Genomic DNA, 17,100 nt, shown 5'->3' on the forward strand with positions numbered 1-17,100 from the left:
TGGATTAGAATGGACCCAAAGTTTCCTGTGTCACCAAAAGCACTTAGTGCAGATGCCAAGCCTTGTAAAATATGAAATGATCAGGGTGTGTGATGGGGGGAGGAGAGTTATGCCTCAGAGATATGCTTCAGATATTTATTGAGTTTCAACTTAAGAGTGTGCCATGATGAAATCATCTGCTAGGTATTCCCCTGTGACAGCATGGACACTAAGGAGATGAAAATAACTGGATTCAAAGTAGATGCTTTTTATGGTCATGATGGTCCTTCATCCCCTAGGAGATGACTGCCTGTGTGCATTGCTAGGGGATTTGGCTTGACAGCAGACCTGTAGCTTCCAGTGACTGTGGCTTTGGGAGTCTTGTAGTTGAGCAGCTGGAGATGCTTTCACTTGGTGTGAAACCTGCTGGCTCCTGTGAGATTTGCAGCTCCCAGTGCAGGTGATATGATGAATACTCTTGCTGTCACACCTTGGGTTTCGTTCTGAACCCTCTGTTTTTCAGCCTGTCATCACAAGTTACAACCAGCCTGGGCCTTTTGTTGGTGGATATTTTGATGTGTGTTAACTGTGGAGGGTCTGCAGAGCCTCCAGGGACTAGGGGTAATTGGGGAAATATGAAAGGAAGATTTGGAGCAGGTAACTTCTCTTTCCCTGTGAGTGTCTCCCTGTGGAAAGCTTATTCCTCTACAGGCATTCCCCAGCAGGACAATCTCTTAAATACCCATGTAATTTTTTTATTAGCATCTGTCAGTGAAAGGGGGAATGTCTGGGGAGGGAAGCAACTGTTACCCTTCATTTCAGGGTCTCTTAAAGTCACACAGCTGACCTTGGTGCCATTCACAGTGTACTGGGATGTCTGTCCCAGTGGTAAAAAGCCACGTGTGTGTTCCCCTCTCTGCCCCTCTCACCTCCCATTGTATTATTTCTTTCCATGTTGATTAAATGGATCAAGAAGGTTGAAATAATCTCATGTAGGTGCTGAAATGAATGGATGGGCTGTGGTAGACCATTCCAGTGATTTGTGTGTTTCAAATACTCTCACAGGAAATAAGTCATCTACTGGGTTTTTTAAATGTCTTTGTGCACCATTTGTTAAAATGCTGCATAGTACACTGTGTCTAGTTATTTGTCTAATTTATATTGTCTGTATTGAAATTAGTCAAAGACACAGTATTGTCTTATTTCCTTAGCTTTTGGAGATGTAAAATAATATGCGTGTGCTGCTGTCGAAAGTCATTAAGGAGCAGCAAAACCTTCTGAGAGCCAGTGTTGCCAAATCTTAACAATTTCAGGTTTTGAAATGTTGAAGTTCTGAAAGAATTTCAGCTTTAATTAAAAAAATTAAATCTGGTCATTGTGGTCTTGGAGAAGATTTAAAAACCACAAAATCCAAAGAGATAAGAAACTAAAGAAAGACTTGAAAAAAGTTTGTCAGAAAAGTTTCTGGAGCTATGAGCCCTGAATTTTTGAAGTTCTGAGCTTGAATGAATGGACTGTTATCCCCCTATATCAACTACGACATGGCATAACTGCATGGATTTTTTTTAATGACTAGTTCTTGACAAATACCACACCCAAATTTCTCCTCTGTTCCCCTTTACATTTTCACTGTGATATTTCTGAGCTAGAGAGTTGCCATGTGAGACTTCTCTCCTTACTCATGTTCAGTGCAGGTTTGATGATTCTGCTGCTTTTGGAAAAGCAGTCCTTATTCTGATTTTCTTGCTACCCAGCTCAATGTGAGAGGGAAGAGGGAGGGAAGTTTTGAACTCTGGCTGGATTCTCAAATGCTGGCTTGTGAACATTCTTTGTAGCCCAGATAACAAAGCTATTAAAATGATAAACAAACAGCTTTGGGATTAAGGCAGAAGAATTATCTGTGTCTTTAGAAGCCATTTATCTCCTGCCTGGTTGACTGGAAGTGTCTGTGTGGTCTGAAGTCGATTTCTCAATGGGTGTTTCAGCAGCTCCACTCAAAGGCTTCAGCCTCTCCTGTAGGCATTTATAAGTAGACTATAATTTATTGTAGTTTTCAAGAGCTAGCAGCTGCCTCATTAGGTTCAATGAGAAACCAAATTCTACTCCTGCCCAGTGGCAAATCTAATAGTTTGAGACTAGTAAGTGATGAGAGAGCAGAGAGGCAGAGGACACTTGAAGGAATTTGCCCAAAGTCGTTCTAAAGATGAGCAGTAACAACAGGCTAAGCACCTTGGTTCTTGACCTGCAACTGGTGCTGTCATCCCTGTACTCATGGTGCCTTCTGCTCCTGCCAGGGTATGGTGCTGGGCTTTGGAAGACACTGCATTAAACTGTCTGGCTCCAGGAATGGCTTTTTAAAAGCACAGCTGATCCTTGAGAAGAAATGTCAGCGTTAGAAGTGACACCAACTACTAACTCTGATCCAGTGAAACAGTATCTAAGAAAATTTCAATCCCAGTGCTCAGTGATGACTGGATAATTCATCACTGCTTTAGTCTTTCACACAGGCTGAATCCCTCTACGTGTGCTTTGGAAAGTTAAATAACAGTGACATGGACAGTGACAGTGCAGGGAGAAAGAAATAAAGGAGATAAAGACATGAGAAGACTCCTCTGAGGAGAACTGGGAAGTGACAGAGTTAATGAATCAAAGAAAAATTGGAGCAGGCTGTTTTTCAGAAGGATTTGTAGAAAATGTTTTCATCTCAACACAAATAAAAACCCAACATGTGGTTGAGTTATCGTTTAAGATAAACTTTGAGTAGACCCCTCCTAACTGAGATTTTTTTCCGCTTTTTTTGCTTTAGTATGTCCTTGGAGGGTTTCTAACTGCCCGGTGGGATGTGCTCGCCCTTGCAGGTTCTGAGTCTGCTCCTCCGCGTGGCACCTTGGAGTTTCTAGCTGGCACCATTACCTCCAACGAGTGGAGTTCTCCCACCTCCCCTGAGGGGAGCAACGACTCGGGGGGCAGCGAGGCCTTGGACAAACCCATCGACAATGACGCCGAGGGCGTGTGGAGCCCGGACATCGAGCAGAGCTTCCAGGAAGCGCTAGCCATCTACCCGCCATGCGGCCGCCGCAAGATCATCCTGTCCGACGAAGGCAAGATGTACGGTAAGGAGAGAGAGAGAGAGAGAGAGAGGTCACAACACAATGCTTCAGACAGCCTGTCCCCTGCCCCAAATGATGCTCTGAGAATTCCCTTCTCTCACGCGTTCCCAGGCTGGCGCTGTTGGTTGCCTGGAATCTTTATTTAGGAAAATGGGTGTGGCATTCACGAAGCAGAAAGAGTTATAGGTATCTTTTTCAGGGGACTATCCATAAGGTAGATCTCAGAGCTGAGCATGCAAGTGAACTAATCTTTATATATAAACATATATATTTATTTATATATAAATCTTTATATACAAATATATGTGTGACAAAGCCTATTTTTTATGGTATCTCTTGCTGCTGTCTTCACTGCTCTTGTTGGAGGTAAGAACAGCTAATGGTCTGCGTGTCTGGTGCTACAGGACAGAAGCTCAGCTCCTGAACCCTTGAATGGCTCTGCTGCTGTGCAAACACCTACACGTTAACTACCTACACTTTTCAGATGTTAAGGGTGGAAGGTTCTGTGTACTCCTTTTCATTGTAGTTTGCCGTCTCACAGCCCTGGCACAAGTATCTTTCACCTATGGATTCTTCTCATCTAGCTAACTAGATACCCAGCCCTGAGTACAGAGGGGCTCTGGCTTGCAGCTACAGCAGAAGTCAATTGTATACGTGGCAGACGTGCTTTTGAATTGGGTTTTTTTTGACCTTTTCCACAGTTAAAATTTCTTTTGATTTTGTTAACCAGAAGCTGGTCTGGCCTGGATTCTCTAGGTGAGAATTGCAAGAAGCCACTTGGTACTTCTGTGATTAAAATGCAAAGCAAAGGTTGAATACCCAGCATTTGGTCCCAAGGTGGAGAGTTTCTCCAAACACTAGCAAGGATCTTATGGAAGACAGCCCTGTTTCTACCCAGTCGGTGCTTGCTTTCCCCCCCCCCCCCATACATTGGAATCTGCCTGTCTTCACAAGCCCCATCACGGGATGCTCCGTGCATGCCCCGGAGCTTCCTACGGAGCACTTCACAAGTAATTCTCCAGGTTTCTGTCCACCTATCAGGCTATTGTTCCCCGAGCAAGGGAATGGATTGCTCTGACTGTGGGAGCGTGGGTGGGGTCTTGTTTACTCGGCCTTATCTGCAGTGGATGGTTTTACTGGGTACACACATCATTGTACCTGGGAAGAGCAATCGGGGCTGGGTAAGGCTGATCACCCTGAGGCTAATCTGGGGGCCAGTATTCTCAGGCAGACATCAATTCCTGCTCTGAGCTGCTGCAGACATTTTTATGATTCTGCTATGGAACCACCTGGGGAACTAATCCAGTTTAAAACTAACATGGCCAGAAAAGGGAAAAGATGTGAACTTTAATTTTGGTACTGCCCCGCATCTTGTGCTGGTATTCAGAGAAAGGATGGTGAGATTGGGAATGAGCAACCATGACTGAGGCTAAAGTAAGACTGCTTCTTTAGGGACTGATGCTTGCTTAAAATGTTACTCAGACTAAAATATTACCTGGGAATCCACCCCATGGTTATTAAGCATGAACTAGTGACACGCCTCTTGTTGATCTATGTCTGCACTGCTTTTCATGATGGGTGACTTTTAAAATGACTGTTGAAAAATTACAGATGTGTTTTAAGAGTGTATTAATTTACTGAACATTTTGCCCCTGAAGTATTTCAGCTTTGGAGTGAATGTGTCAGAGCAGAGAGTGAAAGACAAGAAAAGAAATGAGAGCAAAAGTGAAGCACAAAGGAATACAGAAGCCAGTGACACTTGGCTGGGCCTGACTTAGCATGAATTGGTGTTAAGTGGAACACACCTAGTTGACTGGACTGGTGAACTGCAGAAGGTAAATAACCCTCTTTCAGGGTGAAAGGTTCAGGGTAGGCTCAGGGAGAAGAAATAAAGAGCTTTTCTGCAAGCCCTCCCCCACTATTCCAAATGGGACAGTGTCCCTGCTTGCCTTCAGTGCACCTGTTCCTGGTGGGGATGGTTGGTTCAGTGTGCTCCTGACAGAACCCGGGCACTGATTTATGCCCTCCTTTGCTTACTCGTCTCCAGGATCCAGGCCAAGGAAGTGGGGCCCTGTCTGGGAATCTATAGAAAGATATGACCGGGCAGGGAGAATAAATATAGCCCCTGATTTCATCTTCAGTGCTCACAAGCCAGCTTGTGGAACAGGGCAGGCTTGCTGTGGAGCTGGCCCTGCCTCTGAATAGATGGTTATTTATCCACCCTGTGACTGACTTGCACAGAGCCCTCTGAACCAAGGGGTGAGGTGTTACAGAGAGCTCTATATGCCCCTTTCCCCTGACAAAACTGGAACCATTTCACTGTTTCTCACTGAGGAGTGGCTCATGTGGTTATGGGCAAGATGTTCCAGGTCTCAGAATTTATATGCCTCTCATCTTTTGTGAGGCAACCTGTGGTCAGTTCAAAGTTGGCAGCTTTTAGCTGAAGTGTACTGAGGCAATATGAAGAATTTGTGCTATTTTGCTTAAATGCATTTATATTTGTACAGAAAGTTGTGTTTCAGCCTCTACACAGGCCTCATGCTCATGTTGCCATGCCTCTTCAAAGTTGGCTTGTTTACAGCTCTTTAGGCAGCCCTGCTGACTGCAGAGTGAACACTATTCCCTCTTCACTCCAAAGTCAGCCAAGCTCTTCTCTGTACACTAATAATCTGTGTCCTGATTCCTTTGCTGCCTTTCTTTTCGTTATCTTTTTCCATACTAGACATGTTCCATTTCTGCGTGGAGGCAGCATCCTGGCTGAGTTGATGGCACACCCCTCTCTGGGTGCCAGCCCTCACTGCATTTCTAGCAGGCTTTGCTGACCACCTGCTTAAGGCACAAGCAGCTGTCTCCTGTGATATGGAATGCTGTCCTTTCTCCTAGTCGTTGTGTTGAGTGTGGGGCACTTTCTGCTCTGATGACTTCTGGTACCACTAAGGTCTTGCAGAATAATTTTATGAGTCCTGCCTGCTAGAACACTGAGGGGGTACAGTATTACAAATCTGTCATTTATGTTTTCCAACGATTTTTTTCTGTGGGAGAAGCCATACCTGTAGCATTTGTACTAAACAAGCTGTCACAGAATTAGGTGTTGGGTGTCTCCTGGCATCTTCAGTACTGATGTAGAGAGAGTAGAGTGAAAAAAGCTTAGTACCTTTGTGAGATATTCGTGGAGATGTTAAATAGACCAGGTCTTCCAACATTACTGAGAGCAGAGAAATAAGACATGGTAATTTGCAAAATGATACCTTTTTTGACATTACAAGAGAGACAATAAGATCTTGGAAAAAACCTAATGATTATTTTAGCTGTCCAGTGCTCCCTTCCACCGCAGGAACATCTGGCTTGGAGCGCTTTTTTGCAAGAGGGTCTAGAATTGGTGGCAGTTTGTTGGATGGCTGTTCTGAAGGAGTCAGTAGTTTGGCAGCTGCTTTTCCAACAGCTCAGCCATTTCTGTGCTGAGCAGGGTGGGGCGACAGCTGGGGGCAGTCATCCATCTCCTAGGCTGGTGCCATCTGTTTGTGAGCTGCTGATAGGAAATACTTAAGAGATGTCCAAAGCTTAGAGGCTGAGAGATAGAAGCAGGACAGTCAACCATGTTACTAGTTAAAACTTGGAGCAGGCAGTGGACCACAAAGTCTTGCTTTTATAACATGACTTAAGATAGGATGAAAGGTCAGTCTGATGCTAAAAGCTGCCAGGTCACAGGTGGTTCCTCCCACACCTATTCTGAAATGATTAGGTAAATTTGCAGGATAATGCCTTTATCTCAAAGGGCTAAGTTATCATTTAATGTTCTCTCCAACCTCAAAGAGTCACTAAAAGTAGAACTGACAAGCAAATGCATAAATCCAAAGAGGCATAAAACATATACCGCCTGTCCTGGCTCATAAACATTTCTTCAGGAGAGGGAGGAGCATGGTTGTTATTTAAAATAAAACCTACAAGGTGAGAGTCTTCAAATGCTTTCCTCCTGTATTATAGTTTAGCATCTTACCTGGTGATGGTTCAGTCAAATCTATTAAAACATGCTGAGAATGTGCTCAGTTGACACTGAACTGAATGTTCCAGGTAATTGCTAAATTTCTATTTCAGCTGTGATATCCCTCTGAGAGATACTTCTGAAGCTCCTATCCCTTCCATTATTATGACCTAGTGAACTCCAGAACGGTCCTTTATCCCATGATTTGGGAAGAAAAAAGGAATCTCGTATTTTAAACACTAGAAGACGGACAAAACTTGGATTAGTGGACAATTGGTCAGGATGCAGACTTTGCCCTCCCCTCTTGTGGTAGGTGTAATGTTTCTGGAATTGCTTAATAATGAGATTTTGTTTCACTCAGTCATCTTTCAACTTTGCTTTTGTGTGGCTCTGGTTCTTTGTTTTCAGCTAGACGAAGCCAGACTTCTGGAGACATGAGCAGTGGGTTAAACTTCTGCTGGAGTTTCTCATGCTTTTCCTTCCATCTCCTTTGTAAGCCAGGTTTATGGTTCTTTGTGTTAAGCTGTATGTCAGTTTAACTGGTGTTTTCTCCACGCAAGCATGAAAAGAAATATTTTTGCATTAATTCCAAGCATTTAAGTATTGAGAAATTTGCCACTTTTGAAATACCAACCCACCAGGAATCTTCTTGCAGTTAATAGTACTGGCTGTGGCATCTTTCCTCAACATGCTTAGTACTGAACATAAATATAGTAGCAATCTTATTGAGTACTACATGTTATCAAAATTATTGTGACTCCTTTTGTGGGGGCTTCATTTTGTTGGTTTAATAAAGGGCACAACTTTTTCCTGTCCCTTTTGATTTTTTAGCAGCTTTGTAGTCCCATATTTATCTGTCAGGCTTAAAAACCAAGTGAGCTGTGTAGTACTACGTTTTCCCCATTGTATATGTCTGCAGCCACAGAGTTTTCATCACATTTAAGTGACTTCATTGGCAACATTGCATTAACTCTTATGGCTCTTCCTCTGACTTGTTAATTTTTAAATTTAAATTTAAAATTTAAAATTTTTTGTAATTCGCTAAGACAGAGTGGTATATTGTCGGAAAGGCACTTGGTTTGGGGTGCTTTTTTTTTTTTTTTTGCATTGTAGTAACACGTACAGTTTAACTGATTTATAATTTAGTAGGCCAGATTTTTGCTTTGTAGGTGTATCCACTCATCTGCCTCTTAACTTAGAGACTGTTTATATTTCATTTTTCATCCTTTTTCCTCAGTGCATGTTATTGTTTTGCATCTGCTCTTCTTTTGGATAACTTTACACATTTCCAGTGATTTTCTGAAAAGTTTAGTTTTAAAAAGCCTTAGTGTTCTTTTACATATTAAAACCCACTTTCTTCTTTCACAACTGGCTTCAATACTATCAGTTGTTAATTTGCTCTTAAAAATACCAAATGTTCATTAATACTTAAAAATTCAGATAGAATTCAAAATCCAGGAACAAAAACCAGATATGGAAAATGAAAGTTAATAGTGCCCAGTGACTTGGGTTTCTTCTCTCTTTAAAACAAGTGCATGTAAAGCTATCTTCTGGACAGGTTTCTGCAAACACGTTACCAGAAAGATCTCAAAAACATGGAGTGAGTTCTGAGAAGAGCAAGCATACCAGACTTAACATTGAGCTCTGGGGGTTGAAGGGACTGATTTAGGAGGAAAGATTAAAGTAGCTAAATATACATAGCTTGGCTAAGTGATGACTGAAAGGTGGAGGGTGGGGGGACACATAATAACAGTCTAAAAATATTTGAAGGGTGTTAACATTTAGGAGGGAGAGGGATTTTATGTGGAACATGTGAGCATGACTAGGATTAATGGGGGAGAAAGAGAGAATATAGGATGGATATCAGCAAAGGTTTCAGGACAACATGGTGTTCAGTGCTGAGGGATCTCTCTCCTATGAAAGGCTGCAGTGGAAGTGCTGTTGTTGGGGGCTTTTAAAATTGTATCAGAGAAAACTATAAGGATTGTATTTGTGGAACTAGTCCCAGAGATTGGTGTGTCTGCATGTGCACACGGGTATCTGTGAATGAGAGGAGGATTCCAGATGGGAAGTGCTGTGGTTTTACACAGGAAACAAGAGAACAGTGGACATTAGGTGGCTTTACTCTGTAAATGTCTGCATTTTTTTGTCAATTGTTAGTATTGTGATTCATACTACCTGTGGTTTTGTGACATGAGCATGTTTATTTAAGTGATTGACTGCAGGAGCCCTTCCTTCGGTCTGAAACAAAAAGAGCAGACTTCTAGGTAAATTCCAGGAGTGCTTTCTCAGAGTTTGTCTTCTGTCAATTAGCCAAACATTGACTAGAGAAGGATGACAGCATTTCTCAAGAAAGGGTGTGCATATACATGGACAGAGCTGATAATGTCAATATGCAGATTGTGTGGACACCGGCCTAGGAAAAAAGGAACTCTTCAGTGCAAGTATGAAAAACCTATCAAGTGAACTTTCTTTTAAAGTCTCTTTCAGAGGCATTCCTTAAACAAAACCAGTGAGACAACATTACCTTTCCATTTTCTAGCACCCCAAGTGAAGGGAAGCTGCTTGTTCAGAAAAAGCCAGTTTTACAGCCAAAAGAACAAGCAGTGTTCTCATTCATGTAGGATCCAGATAATGAGCACAGGAGAACTAGGGCTGTCTATTGGTCTAAACAGTTGCTCATTAGCTAATCCATAACAAGCCCTGTATTGTCTGTGTGTGGTGAAGATCTGGGCAGCAAAGCTGGGAAGGCTGTGTGCAGTTTGTGCCCAGACAGATGGTCTTGTAAATCTGTTGGTCACTGGCAGAGCTGACTGAAACCTCTGGGGCCTGGGTACACCTGCTGCTGAAGGGTGCATAGCCAGCAGCTGTTGCTCATTGCTGTCACCTTGAACTTGTGACCCTTCTTCTGGGTACTCCTTCACGTTCTCAGTCTCACTCCATGCACATAAACAGCCAGAGTCTTGCTCTGCCTCTGGCTTCTTGAACAGGAAATGACACTTTTCATGTAAAATGCCTTTAGAATCACTCCTCTTTCCTCTTGGGTTTGATTTGTACAATAGTTGCAAATGCTTTTCCAGGAGTCTGTGGGCAGGAGTGCAAGGAGTGTAACCAATGCTTGCTGAGGTAACCCAATAGCAGTGCCCAAGCTGCTGACTGCAAGCACTGCAGATTCAGGCAGGCTTCTAAGCATGGCAGTGTTGCAGGGAAACACACAGCAGCACGTGTGGCACTCAGTTCAGTGCTGCTTTCAACCCTGACTGGGGATTAGGAGCATTCCTGCCTATAAACATGGCATCATCAGCTTTGGTTGCAGAATGATAGAAAATGGTGCTGGGAAAGACCTTCAAAAATCATTTCATCTGCTCCTGGGCTCAGAGGCAAAGCCAGCTGTACTTGTGATGTTCATTTTTAGTCTGATCCTTTATGGCTAAAGTTGTTGGAAAGTGATTTGACAAATCTAGATATAGAAGTTTTTGTATATCAGGTAGCTCAAGCACCTAGATTTGTGCAAATTCCCTTCTGGATCCATGTGCATTTTTAGGTATCTCTGCAGCTTAAATAGTTTTGTCGTCCTCATGTTCCTGCTCTCCTGCCTGAATCATGGTTGCCCAGTTATCTATCAGATTTACACAGTAGACTCAGTCAGGGAACAGGTACTTAAAGAATCTGGAAGAGAATTGTGCTGGTGTTAGAAGAAAGAGAGCAGGGTGGGAAGGAACAGGGAATATCACAAGCCATTGTAAGGAATTTTCATGATCTTGGCAGAATTCAGCTATTACCCAGACCAGTCCCTGGGTGACTATGCAATTATTTAATCTGTTTTTCTGCTAGGTTTTTCTGTTCACATTCTCTTTTCATCTGTTACAGAGTGTGACATCTTTAACAACTATTCTTGATAATGTTGGGATGGTGTAGAACTGTTGTGTTGAGACCAAGAGTATATTTCCTTCAGAAATGGTGAGATGACCTTACAGTTCACAGCAGAAGAAAAGAGGGAGTTGCTAGTCTTGTTTCCTTGCTCCCCTGCTCTGCTTCCAGTTTTGTGCTCCTGTTCTTTAGGCAAACATCAGTTTCTAGTGGACTCCTCGTGGATACATGTTAGATTGCTAAACTGATAGCAAACTAGATTGGCAAAATGAGCTGGACAGATTTCTGCCAGATTAGAGTTGAACTCACCCTTGGAACAGTCCTGGTGAGAGGGAGGGAAGGGGAAAGGCAACCACATTTTTCAGGAGTGTCCAGGCATTTGTTTCTGCTGATTCTTTAACTTGATGGCTTAAAGTGATCACAAGCAATGGGTGCACTGTAAATCATGATGCTATGAACTGAAATTGAGTGGTGGCAGCTATTCCACTTAAAAAATCAGTATTCATTTATTTCTATAATGCAAGAACAGTCTCTGGGTTCTTTTTCTCTCCTTGCTAAGTGAAGCAGTCATGGTTCCTCACAGGACTGAGCCAGACCAGAGCAGCTGCCATGAGAACTGCATGGTCGTGCAGCGACTGCACAGATCTCACAGACCCCTTTTAGCTCTAGTTTCTGTTGTAGCTGAAGCTTTGAGCACTCATCTGGGCTTGACCAGTCTTGACCAGCCTGTCATCTGGAAAGTGCACAAGATGAGCACGTGGGGCAGAAATCTGCCAGAAACTCTGTACTCTTGCTGCTGGCAGGGGCAGCTGACCACAAAATCAGTAGAAAGGCTTAAGTTTTTGCTATCCCTTAGGGCAACATCACTGTGAATTGCTTCAAATGCCCCACAGTTATTAGAAGATACCGAAATGAGCAGATGCTTATTGATCTAAAGAAGAATTTAGCAGATGTCCAGGTCTGGAATGTAGAACTTGGACTGATGATAACTGGAAAATGCTGTTACACTTAAGGATGGGTTTCAGTGCTACCCTCAATAGTCAAGTTTCTCTGAACCGGGGCCTTGGTGAGTAAAGTGTCTTAGTGCCTCAATAGGGTCATTCTCAGGTGTCCCAAGAGACTGAAATCTGTTGGTTTGACATGCCTTTCCATGTAGGATTGTTATTGGCTTTTTCAGGTATATTGGCTCTTTCAGGCTCTTTCCTGGCATATGAAGGACTCGTGTTACTATATGCAGCTGCTTTGGTGTAATTGTGAGATTTCCTAGCCAAACTGAATCTAAACACTTTCTGTAGGGTTCTTATCAGTCTTAACCCTGGGAAGTACCAGAACAAGTCCCAGCTCTGCTCCTTTTGCAGCCCTTAACGTGTATATGGAAGAGCACTTATTGGATGGATTAACTTACATTTCTGTGGCCTGAGGCGATAATGTGGGAAAACACAGCTGATGAGGACATTCAATTTATGCACTGAAAAGCACTATTAAAGACTGAGGTGTGGTGAAGAGCTGCATTGCCTGGAGCTTCCCATTAGGCTGATGGGGAGGGACTTCTGCCTGTGTACATTGTTGTGCCTTAGAAAGTACTCACCTTTACAAGGAATAACTTCACATGCCCTTGGGGCAGTAATTACGAGGCAGTTTAACGCTGTTTAGCCTTTAGACAAATGATGTAGGCACAGGAAGTGCCTTGCCCATTTTCTTACCAGCCTGTTTGTGTGTGAGGGTTAGGTGGAGTACAGTTCCAGGCTACAGTGTCTCTGGTGGCAAAACTGGTTTAAGAGGTTCTGCACCAGTTCTTCCTCTGTTCTCTTTGCTGTGCCACTGCCGTGGTTAATGTGACTGCAAAATGAACTAGTTCACCAATCCATTTAAAAATAGGCTGATGGGGGGAAAAACAAATCAAAACCAACAAAATACATATGAGGATGGGGAGTTTTATTTTTTCATTATTGGTAATTAGAATGGTGCATGTCAGTCTTTCCTCCCCTGTCCCCCCTCCCCTTTTCCCATGAATTTAGTTGCTACAGCTGCACACAGGAGTTGATGGAATGTTGCAGGAGGAGGAATGACAGCCAAGGAGAGGGAAACCTCTTCCCTTTGTTCTAACTACACCCATGGTGACTGACTTTTCATTTATGTCCAGTACTTGTTTGGAACCAGTAAGAGGCTTCTCCAAAACTGCAGGGTCTATAATTATTATCCCCATCCATATACCTTGTGTGAAGCATCTTAAACTGATCATCAAGAAACAGCAGTTTCTAAATGGTGGTAGCATTGTTTGTGTTTCTGGCTTTGAATTTAGGTTGTGCAGTGGCAAGGGAGAGGGGTAAACACCTTTCCAGCAGAAGGCCTTTTACACAAGAGAGGGTTTCAGTGTTTAGACCAGTTGGTAAATGAGACAACTGAGTTTTATGACCTCGGACAGATGAATCACCCGACTGCCATGTGAGGGGCTTGACTGGTACATCCTGCCCAGCAAATAAAGCTTTGAATTTCTCATTTCAGAAGAGGAAGGAGCTCAGAACTTGCACAGTCAAATGATGAAAACTGGTATTTTGGGGAAGAGCTGACTGTGATGGTGCTAATCTCTTCAATGTTGTGTTTTCAGGCTTTGGCTGTTTTGATGTTTTTCAGAAATACTGGCCTATCCTTCTTTGATTCTTTATCTCAAAATCCCCTTACTGTAGGGAGGGCATGAGCTCAGGGAATCTTTGTGTGGAAGTTTCACCCTGAGAAAATTCAAGCAGGGAATAAATTATCAGAGTGAGGAAATTTTCTTCTTCCAGCTGAATATTAAACTCATTGGTGTGTGTAACTCTGCTATGGAAACTCGAACCTGACTATTGATCGCTGAAGTTCTGCTCTGGTGGGGTCAAAGATGTCTTCATAGGATGGGTCAGTGCCATAAAATGCAATATGGTTTTCCATGGTCATGGGAAATGATCACTGTGTGATGGTCATAGTGGTGTATTAAGTTCTAATATTGCCTCCTGAGTAGAGGAACCAAACAAAATCTTCTCACCAAGGCTCTGGTGAAAAAACAAGGTTTATGATGAAAAGTAAGTCTTAATAAAGGTAGCATTAAAACATTATTATATTAGTAAAAGTTGGATGTCTGTGCATCTTGATAACCATCAAAAAGACAAAAATGTGGTTTCTGGCACATGTAGACCTATTTCTGGAGCAGCTGATGTCCAGGAAGACATTTAGCATAGCTGGGAGGAGGAAACAGTGGAATGAGAGATGGGAAGTAAGGCTGTGGAGGGAGCTATGGATGGGGCAGAGCCCAGTGGCAGTTAGTCCTGTATGGTCATGCAACCGCACTGCTTTTGTCCAAAATGTCTGTCTGGTAAGACTGGTTGGTAAGACTTGGTAAGACTTGGTTGGCACTTGGTTTTGCTTTGTATGCACAGAGAAACACTGACATTTGGTGGACAGATGAGGTGTCCTTACCTTCCCTCTTTTGTCTAGATTTATTTGTCTGATGCACACATTTCATTATGTTTATGCTGATTGTAACAAACAGTTAATTAAATAAGTTCAAGGAGATAGTCATGTCCCAGGAGATATCAGTAAGTGACACAGAGAGATTGAAATGAGAATTGAGATGGCTTTCTTGACCTTGCTTTGATAAACCTTTCACTGGATACAGCTGGATAGTTGCTTCTCTTATAGAACTACTTATAGGTAGCTGTTAGTGTTTGCTTTGGGTACAGAAAGATACTGAATCTGCCAAGAAACATGCCATTTCCATGAAACATGACACTTCCATGCCATTTCCCACTGAAAGGATTTTGATCACTGAATTCTTTGATCTCACTTTCTTTGGCAACAGGTGTGTGAGGAAGTGTTAAGTCCTAATGAGATACTGCTTATGAGAGGCAGAAAAATTAATATACCTTTACTAACAGAAAGTCAGCATGAAGCTTTGAGGTAGGACTGGAAAATGCTTTCTGTGGTGGTGGGAATTCCCTTTGATTATCCCTCTTCCTTACAGGAAGACACTTCTCTGCAGTTATATTCAAAGGTGCACAGGTGTAGAATGGAGAATCCAAAAGCCTCCTTATTCACTTCTCTTAGCAGTTCCTTCCTGCATAACTATTGAATGCAAAATTTTGCAATTTAGTGTAAGACTGAATGGGAGCCAAATTGCTGCCCTTGGAAAATTATCTGTTAAGAATGAGAGGTAAAGAATGTTCTGTAAGGCAGTATCTCTTGACTGCTTTTTTTTTTGGTGCCATGCTTCCCAGGGGAAGGCTCTGTGGAGGATAGAGGTGCTGTGCCACGGTTGGAATGTTGGCTGGAGCTCCGTGAAACCCAATGCGCGGTTTCGACAGAGGAGTCACAACTGTTGGCAGGTTCTGGTGACCATGGCAGACCTCAGCGGGAGTTATTCTAAGAACACAACATATGATCAGATTACTGAGGGACACTTTACATGGCTCTAAAAAATGAACCATCTGACAGTTTGTGACAGCTCTGCCTGCTCCAGCCAAGTGAGGAGTGCTGGTCTTTGCTGACCCTGCAGCCCGGGTTGTGAAACAAAGAAGGTGCCTTCCAAAGCCTGTGAGCATACAGGCTTCCAGCCACATTACACCTGCTTACATCTAACTACTGATAAGAAACACAAAAGACATTTAGGACTTGCTTCTCTTGTAGTTTTGATTCATGGTAATTTAATACTGCCATGCTGCAGTTTACTGGGCTTGGCAATTTACATAGTTCTATATTTAGTAATCCCTGTGATGAATGTCTTTGTAGAGTGATCTGTTTGTTTGGTGGTGGTTTTTTGTTTGGGCTTTTTTTTTCTTTTTTCTTTTTTTTTTCCTTTTTTTTTCTTTTTTGTGCTACCAGTATCTTTATTACCTTAACATAATCTGCCACTTTTCTGTTTTAACCTGACTGTGGGGACACACTTCTGGAATACGAAGACTGTATGAGAGATATTAGCAAGTGGGAAGTGAATTCTAAAACTGGAAATTTTGATGATCCACAGTTAAATGATCTCTGTGTAGAGTTTCTTTCTAGAGAATTTCTGTACTGGTATCCAGTATCTGCAATTTGTACAACAATTTCCCCTCCCACTAGTTTTTTTTGGTGAAGTACATGGCCTGAGAGGACTTTGCAATTTTTGCTGCTGCTGTTGTCAAAGACAAACAGTTAAATGCACACTTATGGAAATACCTCCCAGTTTCCCAGGCCTGACTACAGTTTATTGTCTCTCCTCCCTGCTTCCTACTCTGTTTCCCTTCTTTTGTTCTCTCTAACACTCAGTCCCTCTTAATTCCCTTGATGAGGTGCTGGGTGACGGAGGAGATTGGCATCACTGTGTAAAGGTCTCTTTCTGCCAATTCCTGCCTTTTTTTGTTTTGTTTTATTTCCCTTCTGGTGCTCCTTGTTTCTAGCTGCTTGTCATCTCTGCATGGGTTTTCAGTGGGCTGCAGTCCTTTCAGGGTTGTCTCTGCTCTGGCGTGGGTGCTGCAGTTGTCTCAAAGTGTTCTTCTGTCATGGAGCAACTTTTTCCAAGATGACTTTTCCAGCCACATCCCCAGGAATGTCCCCTACCATGTCTCCTTTTCTCTATATTCATCTTTTTGCGTATCTTGTATTTCTCCTGTGCATTCTCATGTCTTCTTTTTTGGTTCCTCTTATGTCTCCTCATGTGTCTCCTGTCCCTACTGGCTCTTGCCCTTTCCAAAATACATTGAAGCAAAGGTAGCTTGTGCTCCTCTGGTTGAGGATTTGATGGATTGATTGTTATTTTCATCCAGTTTGGTGGTGGCTGGAATTCACTATGACTGGCACAGAGCTGTTCATGGCATCCTCTCAGACCAATTACCCTGCAGCCCCTTACTATTACAGCAGAATAATGTTCTGTCAGACTGTTCAGCCTCCATAATTTCTTTACTTGACACACTATACATATGAATTTGCTCCATAAAATTTATTGTATCTGGTTGAGAATCCATTGAAATTAGTTTTGCAAGGATCACCCATAATTGAGCCAGTGTCTGGAGAGTTCCCATGTGTTTAAATTTTCAGTGTAGCCTGATACATGCCCTTTAGAAGTTTGCTTCAAATTTTCCACATCCACTTCTTCTCAAGGCTAGTTTTTCCTCTCTTTTCCATCAACTCCTTCGCCTTGCCTCTCAAAGGATC

At 42.7% G+C, this 17,100-nt stretch overlaps 1 protein-coding gene across 1 annotated transcript in view; it reads left to right on the forward strand.

Moving 5' to 3' along the window:
• Nucleotides 1-2,957: 2,957 nt before the first annotated feature.
• TEAD4 (TEA domain transcription factor 4) overlaps nucleotides 2,958-17,100 on the forward strand; it is a 36,845-nt gene continuing 22,702 nt past the window's right edge. Inside the window, exon 1 of the mRNA XM_071433031.1 lies at nucleotides 2,958-3,092. Coding sequence (XP_071289132.1) covers nucleotides 3,086-3,092 — 7 coding nt within the window. The 5' untranslated portion in view covers nucleotides 2,958-3,085. The remainder of the gene's footprint in view (nucleotides 3,093-17,100) is intronic.

This window comes from Agelaius tricolor, unplaced genomic scaffold, assembly GCF_023055355.1.
Source record: "Agelaius tricolor isolate 1412-34295 unplaced genomic scaffold, bAgeTri1.0.p SCAF_9, whole genome shotgun sequence".
Lineage (NCBI taxonomy): Eukaryota > Metazoa > Chordata > Aves > Passeriformes > Icteridae > Agelaius > Agelaius tricolor.